This window comes from Pseudorasbora parva, chromosome 4 (genome assembly GCF_024679245.1).
Source record: "Pseudorasbora parva isolate DD20220531a chromosome 4, ASM2467924v1, whole genome shotgun sequence".
NCBI lineage: Eukaryota > Metazoa > Chordata > Actinopteri > Cypriniformes > Gobionidae > Pseudorasbora > Pseudorasbora parva.
The window spans coordinates 12,111,382-12,125,205 of record NC_090175.1 but is presented as its reverse complement, the minus strand read 5'-3'; the positions used below and the strand labels follow the sequence as shown (position 1 = coordinate 12,125,205).

General features: G+C 38.1%; 1 protein-coding gene across 5 annotated transcripts in view; it reads right to left on the bottom strand.

Moving 5' to 3' along the window:
• Positions 1-926: 926 nt before the first annotated feature.
• Positions 927-13,824, bottom strand: part of kif16ba (kinesin family member 16Ba) — a 33,417-nt gene continuing 20,519 nt past the window's right edge. Inside the window, exons 18-32 of one of the 5 annotated variants that reach the window (XM_067440920.1) lie at positions 12,946-12,978; positions 12,568-12,621; positions 11,910-12,111; positions 11,384-11,607; positions 9,823-10,207; positions 7,983-8,243; positions 6,671-7,008; positions 6,070-6,228; positions 5,826-5,931; positions 4,361-4,408; positions 2,493-2,537; positions 2,293-2,415; positions 2,086-2,175; positions 1,480-1,563; positions 927-1,385 (exon numbers count right to left, since the gene is read on the bottom strand). In XM_067440920.1, coding sequence (XP_067297021.1) covers positions 1,224-1,385; positions 1,480-1,563; positions 2,086-2,175; positions 2,293-2,415; positions 2,493-2,537; positions 4,361-4,408; positions 5,826-5,931; positions 6,070-6,228; positions 6,671-7,008; positions 7,983-8,243; positions 9,823-10,207; positions 11,384-11,607; positions 11,910-12,111; positions 12,568-12,621; positions 12,946-12,978 — 2,314 coding nt within the window. In that variant the 3' untranslated portion in view covers positions 927-1,223. The remainder of the gene's footprint in view (positions 1,386-1,479; positions 1,564-2,085; positions 2,176-2,292; positions 2,416-2,492; positions 2,538-4,360; positions 4,409-5,825; positions 5,932-6,069; positions 6,229-6,670; positions 7,009-7,982; positions 8,244-9,822; positions 10,208-11,383; positions 11,608-11,909; positions 12,112-12,567; positions 12,622-12,945; positions 12,979-13,824) is intronic. The other 4 variants (XM_067440922.1, XM_067440921.1, XM_067440923.1 and 1 more) reach the window with 4 other exon arrangements.

The window sequence follows — 13,824 nt, the reverse complement described above, 5'->3', positions numbered from 1 at the left end:
ATCAGAGGCCTCCGTTCTCATTAATGGCAGTTACAACAGAGTAAAGCAGTGGCGATTCATTATATGCAGCAACTTAAACATGAAGATGATTTAAAGTCAATCACAAACCCAAGTAGCAGCTACAGGACGCCCTGTTTGTCCACAGAAACAGGCTTTTTGGTCCTCGATGTAAACACAAATGATTTGAAGCAGGTTATGGTGACCATCTGTTGTCAGATTAACTCCATATTTCGGATTCTTTGATCCATTTAAAGCTCAATTACTGCCAACAAGGCACTATCTAAACTATTTACATCTACTGGAGATCCTTTTTCATTCATTTCTCATTCCTGCTTCACCTGATTTCCAGCGTTCCTGAGTGTGTTCATGTGTATACGAGTGACTCTAGGTCATATTTCACCTCAAAATAAATAAAAAAAAAGCCTATTTTTTATTATTAGGATTATTTCCATTATTGTATTATTTTCATGACAATATGCAAAAAAGTGTGTTTTTAAATGAAAAATATTTGAGTAATTTGTAATGTGAGTACAGTAAACATTTTGAATCACACTAGAATAACAAACTACAAAAAAAGTAAAAATGTAATGAAATATAAAGGTAAAATGTGCTTAATTGTCATGCAAATAATGTCATTTAAATTTTTAAAATTTCCTCTTTTTTTTTTTTTTTTTAGGGTGAAATGTCTGTTTGTATCCATGTGTGTGTATCAGAGAGCTACATGAAGTGCATGTAAATTAGTGTTTATGTGTTTTATTGGAGAGAGAGAGAGAGAGAGAGAGAGAGAGTGTGTGTGTGTGTGTGTGTGTGTGTGTGTGTGTGTGTGTGTGTGTGTGTGTGTGTTTGTGTGTGTGTGTGTGTGTAAGAGAGCTACATAAAGTGCATGTAAATTAGTGTTTATGTGTTTTATTGGAGAGAGAGAGAGAGAGAGAGAGAGAGAGTGTGTGTGTGTGTGTGTGTGTGTGTGTGTGTGTGTGTGTGTGTGTTTGTGTGTGTGTGTGTGTGTGTGTAAGAGAGCTACATAAAGTGCATGTAAATTAGTGTTTATGTGTTTTATTGGAGTGTGATTGTGAGTGTGTGTGTGTCTATGTGTGTGTTTAAGAGAGCTACATAAAGTGCAAGTAAATTAGTGTTTATGTGTTTTATTGGAGTGTGCGTCCGTGTGTGTGAGAGAGAGAGAGAGAGAGAGAGAGTTTGTGAGTGCGAGTGTGAGTGTGTATGTGTCAGCCCGTTCCGTGACTGCTGTAGTCAAACACTCCCTTCTTAAAGAAAGGAGAGATGTCGCACACGGCGTGTTTCGAGAGGTGTAATCCCAACTCGTCCGTTCTCAGAGGAGAAGAGGAGGATGACGTCGTCATCACATGGAAGAAGTTACGCAGGTATTGCTGGGAAAACACATAATGGCCTCATCAGCATCTTACATTAGAAAAACAGCTTCTCATTATTCAAAGGTGAATGACAGTAAACACATCTGATCACCTCCAACTGACTCCGGCGCTCCGCAATCATTCTTTCGTCTCGGTTTCCAAAAATCTTTTTGGGAGGGAAGTCCAAAGCTGCCAGCTGGCACAAGACATTCAAGAATTTAAATATTGAATATGAATCATCTCACGAAAACATGTCTAGATCATATTTAAATAAAATCAAGTGAAAAAAATAATAATAAATGTATGATCCTAAAAATTAGCTTACATCTGCAAAATATAGAATTATTTTAGAGTGAAATATATTTTTAGTAATCATAACTAAATTTAGTAAACTAAACTAAACTTAATAACTAAAAAACTGATTTTTTTTATATATATTACATGAATAAACTTAATCTAAAATGAGTTTAATATTTTGCATTTATCCAGAACAACTTGTAATTGCATGAAGAAAATTGATTAAATATTTTTTTTTAAATTGATGGTCCTAAAAATATGCTTCAATTTCCTTTAAGCATAATATATAATTATTTTGGGTTGAAATATAATTTATAAAAAAACAATCATGCCGAAATTCAAGCACCAACAATATTCATCCGGAGCAAAGTGAGGGGGTTTGTGCGCTTGTTGTGTCACATTGTGTAAATGCAGGTCATACCTCTGGATATTTTAGCTTCAGAGATTTGTGCAGCTCCCGAAAACGACTGTATCTTCTAAACAGTGTCCATGTTTCATCCAAAACAGTGATCTGAACACAGAACCATCAAAGCTTTTTATGTACAGAGATACAGAGGTCGCCGGATGGTAAATTCGACAAGTCTGTTAGATAGTGCGCTGACTGAGACTGTACAAAACTCAGACAAACCTTGACTTCAAACTCAAAGTGTTCGTCTTTGCCCTGTCCGCACAGGATGTAACGTGGAATACTGATCTTCACTGGATCTTTAAAACTCTGTGGACCCAGATCCAGAGGAATCGACACCAGTCGCTGTGGAAAGATTAGACAGTGACAGTCAGAAAACGTGCTAATATAACAATCCCTAAACATATACCGGAAGATCATACCTCGTATTTCAGTTTGCGTGGATCCGTGCGTTTTTTATCGTTGTCCTGAGAGATTGAAATTACTTATTAGGGTCACAAAATCTTTCTGCTGACTCTCCGTAGACGTAATGATTTTTATACTGAATATACAAACTGTATATTCTCTCCCCTTACATTACCCCTACCCCTCACACAAAACTTTCTGCATTTTTACATTTTCAAAAGAACTCATTCTGTATGATTTATAAGATTTTGTACCCATGAGGACCTCAATTTATGTCCCCACAGTGGCACGAGTCCCCACCAGGCTAGAAAAACATATGTGTGTGTGTGTGTGTGTGTGTGTGTGTGTGTGTGTGTGTGTGTGTGTGTGTGTGTGTGTGTGTGTGTGTGTATGTATGTATGTATATATATATATATATACACATACATACATACATACATACATACATACATATACACACACACACACACGCACACACACACACACACACACACACACACACACACACACACACACACACACACACACACACACACACACACACACACACACACACACACACACACACACACACACACACACACACACACACACACACACACACACACACACACACACACACGCGTTTGTTTTTGTGAATTGTGGGGACATTCCATAGGCGTAACGGTTTTTATACCGTACAAACCGTATTTTCTATCCCCTTACACTGCCCCTGCCCCTAAACCTACCCATCACAGGAAACATTCTGCATTTTTACTTTCTCAAAAAAACTCCTCCTGTATGATTTATAAGCATTTTGAAAAGTGGGGACATGGCCAATGTCCTCATATTTCACACTCTCCTTGTAATACCCGTCATACCCATGTCATTATACACATTTGTGTCCTCATATTTCACACTCTCCTTGTAATACCCGTCATACCCATGTCATTATACACATTTGTGTCCTCATATTTCACAAAAACATGCCCACACACACACACACACACACTTGATTTCAGGGATTAAGCAAGCACTTGTTTGTCATTTCCCATGAATAGCCATGTTTCCATCCAATGTTCTAACTTGGAATTAAATTGGAATATCACATAAAACATTTGTGAATAAAGCACTGCTTCAAAGTCATTCTGATGACAGACTTTGGCTTATGCATTTCAGAACGACCAAACCAAACCAACATCTGAGATGTTGTGCGATGCGATTGGTCCGCTGGTTAATCCAGTTATCTAATCACATCCACTTAGAATTTATGCGCATTTTGGCGTTTCCATCCAGAATTTTTATGCTAAAATGTGCATAAAAATAGGTACATGTTCTTGGATCAACACCTTTGCTGATCCTGGCACAACATTCCAATCAACCAATCAGATTTGAGAGACAAGTTTATAGTTAATGTCAAGTTTAGGCTTACAACCAGGACTAGGTGCTTCTACATCAATGTTAATTTCCCTCTGATTGTAGGTATAGGTTAATAGGTAGGGGTAGGTTTATGGCTAGGACTGACTATGTTTTTGGACAGGAGACATTTTGACCCAGGAACATGTCTTACTTGGCAAAATCCTGGCGACTGGATGGAAACAGTGAGCTATTGAGGTAGCAATAACAACAAACAGTTTCATTGCAGCAACAGATGAAATGCGCCTATGCAAGACATCAGTGGGCAGGCTGCATGCTCCCAAAGTGAAAGTGACATGTGAAGGCCAAGTATGGTAACCCATACTCCGAATGTTTCCTCCCTTAAAAGCACCCCAAAGTGGAAAACCGCAGAGGATAGACCCAATCTACTGGCATCAGAGATTGTGAGAAATAGGCAAATTATTAAGACTGGATCCATGCAAACCACAGCCAGCTCGGCTGGTGCTGATTGGCTGAGGCCTGTGCTTACCTCATCTGTCAATCTAACAGAGCTACTGTCACTATCCTGCTCCTCCTCCTGTGGAGTTAAACAACCGCGTTGGTGCCAAGAACAATCCTGTGCGTTTAATGCATCTCTTGAGCATGACAAGGATGAAATTCAACTATTTAAACTGAAAGTGTGCCTGCACAGAAATCTCTGTGGATAAAATGTTAAAGAAATTGTGTAAAAATAAAAATACTGTATATTTATATATTTTATATATTTTCAGTTTGGCCCAGATTAAAAAAATAAAAAAAGTTTTTAAGCATCCAAACCAAACAGAAAGAGGCTTTTACAATAGCATGTACACGTTTCTAATAGAATAATGAGAACAAGTTATGATCTACAATCTAAAGACAACATTTGAACATAATGCATTTCTGCATGGTCAAGTATTCTTGAGTGGGACAAACGATTATAACCAATTAAACTGAATTGTTTTCCACTGAATACTGTATTTATTATTGGTTTATCATTATTTTTCTCTGGTTGTGAGATAGCAGTTACGGCAGAAATTACTCGATTTTCAGAAGGAAATAGTGGTAAGTAAATACGTAAAAGTAAAAAACAGTACAGGATAACACACACCAGTGTTATTTGTAGTATCATTAATATACATACGTTTATAGCATTTATAACATCTTGAATACGTTTTTATTTTTACGTTTTCAGTTTTCATTTTAATTTTAGTTTATTAATTTGATGTGCTTTTATCATTTGACAATTTACTTATTTATTTTATCATATCTATTTAGCTTTGTTTTTTATTTCAGTTTTTAATTTGAGTGCTTAGAAGAAAAAATTGGCCAAATAAGAGACATAACTCACTTAAATGGCCATGAGAAGGATACTAGAATACTAATATATATATAAACATTATATAGGCCTACACATTTATTGCCAGGTCATACAAAAGTAATTACAGCACCGTGCCACGTCTTTAAAATTCAAACACATTATTTTCAATGAGTGAACACACCGGAGGCGGCATTCGGCACCTGTATGCGGCGACTCAGGAAGTTGTTCAAAATCAGAGCGCCAATGTACTGATTTCATCCTGTGCTACAAGATGCACATATCGTGCAGCGCTTCTGCCAGAAGTGGATTCAAAACTGAGCCTGCGCGTAGGCCTATATAATGTGCGTGTCCGGCGCTGAGCTTTGCGTCCGGTGTGCGACGCCCCTGAAGCCTTGTGTGAATTTTTTTTTTTTTTAAGTGAGAGAATCCTGGGAGGGCGCAATAACTTGATATTGTTATAAATATATACTTTTTTTGAGTAAAAACTTAATTTTGCAATATATATATATAGTTTTTACACACAAAACAAAAGTTTGAGAAGAAAAAAAAAAGTTTTTGGAGATTTTTATAATTAATTATTGGCCTTAATTCTTAGTGTCCAGACTATGGCTGTTGCAGTTTAAAGTGAGTGCCTGTGGGAGCTGTAGTCATTTACCTGCAGTGAGTCTGAGGACAGCGAGAGTGTGTTGTTATTCTCTCTGTTCAGCAGGTTCAGTTTCTGCAGCCTCCGCTGCACCTCTTCTTCAATATACGCACTTATCCTGAGGAAGAAATGACTGATTAAAGGAACAATTCAGTCAAAAATAAAAGTTCTGTCATTACTTACTAACCAAATCACAACCAAGCAGTTAGTCTTTACTACACAGTGCCTGTTTGAGAGCATTAATCAGTGTGCGCACCTCTCGTCTCCTATAGACAGTACGGTGGGGAGGGTCTGTATGGGGCTGACAGGCGACTGGTTCACATTGTTCTTGTCCTCCCCGCTCACACTCAGACTCCGCACACTTCCTTCACTCTCACTGATCCTCTGCTTCAGCTGGGCAATCTCTCGCTCCATCCTGAGAAACATTCATGATAAAATCATGAGGATAAGACCTCCGGGTTTATCGCATTCATTTATAAAGACCCCTGGGGGCCAAAAAGGGGTCCTAGGGTTTAAAATATTTTTTATTTATTAAAAATATATAATTTAAGGATGCTATATTTCATGTCTGAATTATTTTACATTTATTTGTTTTGTTTTATAAATATGTAAACATAAATTGTCTTGATGAATCTTGATGCTTATGAGTGGTTTATTTTTCTGTATATTTAATGAATAATCATTTTTTCACAGTATAAATGTATTTTTTTTAAACATGAAAAATACACAGCTCAGCTACCTTTATATTTATAAACAGGGTCCCACAAGAGGATCATCGTATTTTAGGGTACTAAGCATCAAAAAGTTTGAAAACGAAAACCTCTGTGCTAGTGTGCTATTACAAAACAACTCCACACCTGTCCTGGTCCAGGTCTTGTGTTCCTGTAAATCTGGAAGTGCTCTGTCCATGTGCGGACTGTGACCTCTTGCGGGGTCCTTCAGTGTCCGGCTCCAGGCTGAGGCTCCTGCGGTAGGCCGAGTGTTTCCTCTCCAAACGCGCGACCGCCTGCTCCAGGGCCTCCCGCTGCTGTTTCTCCCTCCACTCCAGGATCTCCTTCTCCTTTCTGCGAACCTTCTCCTCCTGCCGGGCCACGTTTGCAGTGAACTCGTACGACTGCTGCAGCTGCTGCAACTGCTCTGCGCTCGCGCTGTACTGAGACAAACGCTCTTCCTTCTCCTCCAGCTCCTTCTCAACCTGCAAAAAAAAAAAAGACAGAGAATGCAATGCTGAATTAAGTCGTAGTTTTTGTTATTTTGGGAACAAAATGTATTTTCAATGCTTCAAGAGATTCTTATTAACCTACTGATGTCTCATATGGACTACTCTGATGATGTTTATATTACCTTTCTGGACATGGACAGTATAGTGTGCATGCGTTTTCAATGGAGAGACAGAATATCTTGGACTAAATCTAAAATATCTTAAACTGTGTCTGAAGATGAACGGAGGTCTTACGGGTGTGGAACGACATTAGGGGGAGGAGTTAATGACATAAATTTCATTTTTGGGTGAACTAACCCTTTAAGGTTTAAATCTTGAGTTCTTGTATCTTGCTGTACAGGAATTGTTTTGCCTATTTTATCATCAGGCATATGAAAATAATAAGTATTTTCTAAACCACCTGCACAATGTGAAGTATTATCATTCATGTCTCTACTATAAATGGCAGAGGAGATTTCTAAAATATCATGCTGGGATTTATAGGAAAACTAGAATAATGGCTCAAATGATTTGGTCAATCAGTTTTGATTCATTTCAATGAACTTCAAACCGTTATTCATTGGACAAAAATAATGCGCAAGCTAGACAGTTTTGAAAAAAGCTGAACTGTTTCTAAATTCACAAAAATATTTAAAAGCAATATTAGTGTTATTTGGTATCATTTTTACACTATTATAGTATTCAATATTTTGAATTAGCTTGTATTTGTCCGTTTTTAATTTAATTTGAGTTTTAGTAATTTTATGCTTTTGTCATTTCTATTTAGCTTTACTTTTATTTCAGTTTTAGACATTTTAGTACTAAGACAACAATTCAAATTTTTGTAAGATTTAAGTTAAGTTTTTCACAAGTTAAAGTTATATGAAATACCAAAAACAATGCAGCTGTTTTGGCCAAGTAGTGTTAGGAACAGACCACCTGACTGACCAGTTTTTTCCGAGTGTTACCTGATACAGAGTCTCGTCCAGTTCTTTGTCCATTTCTTCTGAACTTCTGTCCAAACCAGAAGAGCCTCTTCCGCTTCTCACTCTCTCCAGGAGCTCTCTGGTTCTCTGTCGCTCCTCGGAGACAGAGGGGAGCTGTTTCTCACGGAGATATAGGAGCTGTCTCTCTTTAAACTGCAGCCTGTGTTCGGCCTGCTGGATCAGAACCTCCTCCTGACCCAGAGAGGACACGTCCTGAACGCCACGCTCCATCATGTCACGGACCTGAGGAGAACAGGATGAGACGCACTGAATCTCTAGATCCGATTCGATTTTAAAATATAGTCTTGATTTGATTTGGGTTCTTTTGGTTTTAAAGTTCTTTTTACTCACATTTGAAGTATTTATTATAACTCATATTAGTAATTTGTGTCAGGAATAGGGCTACACTAATTGTGTTGATTCACGGTTCTTTGATCAGATGACATGAAATGTCATGTTTTTGTCCTTAAAACACTCGTGTTTAGGACTCATTTCTTAAACCTCTGTTGCTAATTGCAATAAGTAATTTTAGAGCTAGTAACAGAGGCTTCAGCCACTGATGGCAGATTAATGTAGTTATTAGAGAGCAATAGATAGATAGATGGATGGATAGATAGATAGATAGATAGAGAGAGAGAGAGAGAGAGAGATTAAGAGGCTCTACTAATAGCAAAACGGTACATATGTCTGTTTAAAGAACAGCGCCGTTATTACCTCGCTAGTGAGAAATGTCATGTAGCTTTTAAGTTGATAGACTTTTTTTCAGATAAAATTGTCAGACCACATGTTTCTGTGAGAGTGTGTGTCCATACTTGTCTGGCTCTCACCAGATCAAGCTCAATCTTTTAAGATTGAACATTGGTCTAGGGAGTCCGCTCTGTAGTTTTACTGGCTTGATCAACGGACTCTGTATGCAATTGGACAGTCCTTCAACTAATCAGACCAACGATCCATCGCTTCTCTATCCGTCATTGTGTTAAACCCGACAATAGCGAGGCAGGTGGATAAACCGGTTTGTGATTGGTCCCCAGAAAATTGTAACAGAAGCAGGATAGAAATAGAAATATGTACAGGTTTCCAGCCTGAGCTGCAGGGCGAAATCAAATCGCCAGCAGATTGGGCTGGGTTTACTGGGTGTGTGTGTGTTTGTTTGAGTTGGAGACATTTATGTGCTTTCCATACATAATAAAACTTAATTTTGTGGCAAAAAAAACATGGAAATTATTGTAATTTTTATCCTCTTATTTACTATATATTACTATATACTATATATTATTTTTGGTTGTTTTGCTATTGTAGACTGAAAGGACCTTTGAAATAACTGAAATCTTTTGGCGAGGTGATACGAAACTGTAATGCATTCAAGACCTGCCTTGAACTACTTTAGCGTTTCCCTGAAAATAACTGTATATCTTAGAACATTCTTCAACCCATCAGATTCAAGCATTCAACATCCCCATAGTATAAATTAACAATGTTTGTGCTTCTCATTCAGTGTGTGACCCACTTTATAGGTCTTTAGTGCCTTTTATGGGTCTTGAGAGAGGAAATTACATTGGTGTCAATGAAGGCCTTTCTGAGCCATTGGATTTCAACACAAATATCTACATCTGTGTCTGAAGATGAACGGAGGTCTTACGGGTGTCGAACGATATGAGGATGAGGAATTAATGACAGATTTTTCATTTTTGGGTAACTAACCCTCTAAAGATGAGACTCTATATGATAAACAATTACATCCCCAAATAATAGACCTATTCAAAAAGTTACAAATGTGCTTTCCTCTGGTTTCAGTGTGCTTTTGAAATCCGGACAGCTCTACCTGTCTCTGTTTGTCCTTGTGCGTGTGCAGCAGCAGGCCGAGAGACGTTTGTTCACTGGCCACCTCCCGTTCCAGTCGGTCCTTCTGCTGGATCAGGGACTCCTCCAGCAAACCCAGCTCTTCCACCTGCGTCTGCTTGAAATGTTCATAGCGTGCCTGCGCGCTCCTCCGAGCTTCCTCCCCGCTCTCCTCCTCTCCATCAATGCGTGCCTCCTTGGCTCTGAGCAGCTCCTCCCTGAGCTCGGTGAGTGTCCGTCTCTCCTCCTCCAGTCGCCGTGCCTCATCCGGAGTGAGCAGGGCGGCCGTCTCCTCGCTGCGCTCCCTCAGCTGCTCCTCCAGACGGCCAACCAGACTCAGCTGCTCCTTCTCTCGCTCCTCAAGACGCCTGGAAGACATTCATTCCGACACGGTTTCAAAAATAGTAATAAAAATGTCAATATAACTAAACTAAAATGTAAATATAAATATATGATATCTTAATAATATAGCATTTCATTGTTTATTATTTAAAGGAAGTGTATGTAGGATTGTGACCAAAACTGGTACTGCAATCACTTTTAAATGACTGTAGAGCGGTATATTTTATGATAAACTGAAATACATTTCTTACATACAGTTCCTTTAATTTATTCATTTGAATAAGTGTGAACGCTGCCATCCGAACCCTGGTGCGCACCAAACAAATGGACTGACCGCTGTAAAGATGGATCTCGGAAACACTTGTGCAGCTCAACTGAAATATGAACGCAACGCGGACCAAAGACATGTAAACGAACCAAAAATGGGATGTCACAAGATGTGACCCTAAAAAGGACAGAATGCTCAATCATTCCTGTTTTATTCTTGTCGTATTTGCGATCACAGTTCGGTACAGGCATCAGAACCGCGCCTCCTTGCAGCAGATCTTAGTTTGTGTGTGTGACGGAGGAATTCCTGCCGCTGCTTTGACACCTTTACACATTTTATAAGTTCTCAGCTGGTCAAAATACCATCATACGTGAGCTACGCACATACATTGAGCGTGATTAGCCCCACACACAGCATTGTTTTGGATTTTCAGTGAGTTACGTTGTGAAATATATGTAATAAAAGCCGACCGATCAGGTTGTGAAAGTATCCCTACACCTTTAGGTTTAGCATCTTTAGATTCTGTGTTAAAATGCCAATGTGAACACTAAGCGGACCAGAACTAAATGTTTTGTTTCTTCGGACCAAACGAACCAAACTACTTGTGAACCAAACTAAGTGTAAAAACAACATTTAACATATATCATTTTCAAATAACTACTATTATTAATTTAATTATTAAATTATTATAATAATTAAACAATAAATATAAAATATTTTAAACTACTAATACAATTATTCATTTTATTTTTGTAGTTAAGTTAAAAAAAAACAAAAAAAAACATTTTTTAATTTTTAAATATTAAATAAATCTATTTGCAATTTGGTCTGAATTGCCTTCACACTAATATGCAATTCTCAGACTAGTTATATTATAAAAAATATTTTCCAAGTCAGGCATTACCAACAGGTAAAAGTCTTGAGGTTTTTTCACCTGCGTTCCAGCTGGAGTTTGACGGCCTGCACCTCGCGCTCTCTTTTGAGCCGCTCCAGCTCACGGAAGAGCTCGGTTTGTTCTGCTCGCTCTCGCTGGGCCTGAGTCTTTTTATCCTCCTCCAGATCTCCCTCCTGCAGCTCCTTCTCCTTCTCCTCCTGCTTCTGCTTCGTTTGCAGTCGCTTCTGCTGTTCCTGGTCCTTCTGCTCTCTGTGTCTCTCCTCCTGAATAAAAACAGACAATAGCATATAAAGAAGTCTGCCTTAACATTCAAAGATGGTTCATAAGAAAGCATTGTTTTTTCCGATTTAAACTCTTGTCTGAGGTGATTTTCAGCTCTTAATGTGGAAACGGCTGGAGATTAGATTAGCTAACCAAAGAACAAACTAATGAGTTTGTGTTGCCTTGTGGAGAAATAACTGTTAGGATTTTATGAGCGGGAAGAACACAACAATTCCTCCATTATGGCAATAAAATATAATCGTCTTGTTATTATAATTGACAACTTCATGATCAGCAGCCTGACCTGGAATCGCTCTTTCTCAGCGATCAGGTCCCTGAGGCGGCTCTCGATGTCCTGACTGCGTCTGCGCAGACTCTCCTCCTGTCTGCGAATGCGCAGCTGCACCTGCTCGGACTCCTTCCTCTGAGACTCCACCTCATGCTGCATGCGCTCCAGCTCCGCCTTCTCACACTTCTGCTTCTCCTCCATCTCTTTTATCAGCCGCCTGGACCACAAAAGAAAACAAAGGGAAGGATGGTGATTGGACAGGCCAGGGCCCAAAATTAACCAGTGGCCATTGAAATGGAATTACATATCCATAAAACTGTATTTTGTATGATTTTTAGTTATAATGTGCAAAGTATATACCATGATATAGCACTGTAGATACATTTATTGCCCTTTTTGGAAAAATTGGGAAACACTTTAAAACAAGATCTCTTTTTTAACATATTTTAACAGCATTTTGTTAATGTTAGTTAATAAAAATACATTTTATTCATGTTATTTCATAAACTAATGTTGACAGATACATTTGAATTTTAAGTTTGTATTAGTAAAGGTAGAAATTAACATTAAGATTAATTAATGCTGTAGAAGTATTGCTTATCGTTAGTTCATGCAACCTAATGTAATTAACTAATGTTAACAAAAAAACTTTGAAATTATAAAAAAAGCACACCTTTTAGTTTCCAGTTTTTCCAGTTCTTCTCTTTGCTGCCTTTCAAACTCCAGTCTGGGACATATAAAACATAATTAGTTTCCACCCTTAGAGCACACACACATACATACACACACACAAACACACCACAGCAAACTCACTCCAGCACTTGGGATGAGGGTCTGCATTATTATGAGCATCCAGCAGTCACATGCAACTAAAAGCACATGCTGCAGAAAACAATACTTTAAAAAAAAGAGATGGAAACACACATTCAACTAAAGTGTTATGAGGATGATGATGATGTGAGAGACTGAACCCACAAATACTGATGTTAAATATTATATATATAGCACGACAGTTAACATGAGAACAACACTAGTTGTACTTTGGTTCTACCTGAGAAAGATGGGACCCTTTTCAGTGAAGAGACTGCCATGAAGAAGTTCAGAAAGAGGAAATGTTACTAAATACTGCTGCACAAATCCTAGCTATTAGTCTCAATTAATTATATTTAACGACAAATTCAAAAGAATAAATGATAAACAACTTTATTTAAAAAAAAAAAAAACAACAACAAAAAACACGTAGTTGTGTAAAAATGGAGAGTGGTTGGCGTTCATTCATGAGTCATGAAGTTAGTCTAACACAGGGGTTTTCAAACTGGGGTCCCAGGGATCCCCCAGGGGTCCTCCAGAAGGTTCTAAGGGGTCCCCAGAAAATTTAAGAGAATAAAAAGACAAAGCAAAAATGGATAAAGTCTACCAAACATTCAGTTTTATTCTAAATGTTTCTCTCCTCTCTTGCCATGTACATAGGCTACTTTCCAGAATTGTAAATGTTTGCTTTGTATCTTTCTTCGGAGTCCCCTTTATCTCACTCACTGGGGTTGTAATGCAGTACGTAAGCTGCTTGCATACATTTATTGTACAAATCATTTTTCTTTATGTTTTTACATCCAACATTAAAGTAGGCTATAGCCAATTTATTAAGTTTGGAAACCATATTTTGTATTTATAATGTCACACAACTGATGTGTTTTTGTGTTTTAATTTAACAGTTTTAAATGTTTTTTCTTATGCCTAAATAAAAATAGATGGATTTTAGGAAGGGGGTCCCACATAAAAGTTCATCATACTTGGGGGTCCTTGGCATCATAAAGTTTGAAAACCCCTGGTCTAGTAAGTCATCGCCCAGGTTGGTCATCCGTCATGACATCACAACCGCTAAGGGTTTTACGGGCCAATCTTCATGCGTGTTCGCAGATCAGAACCTCAC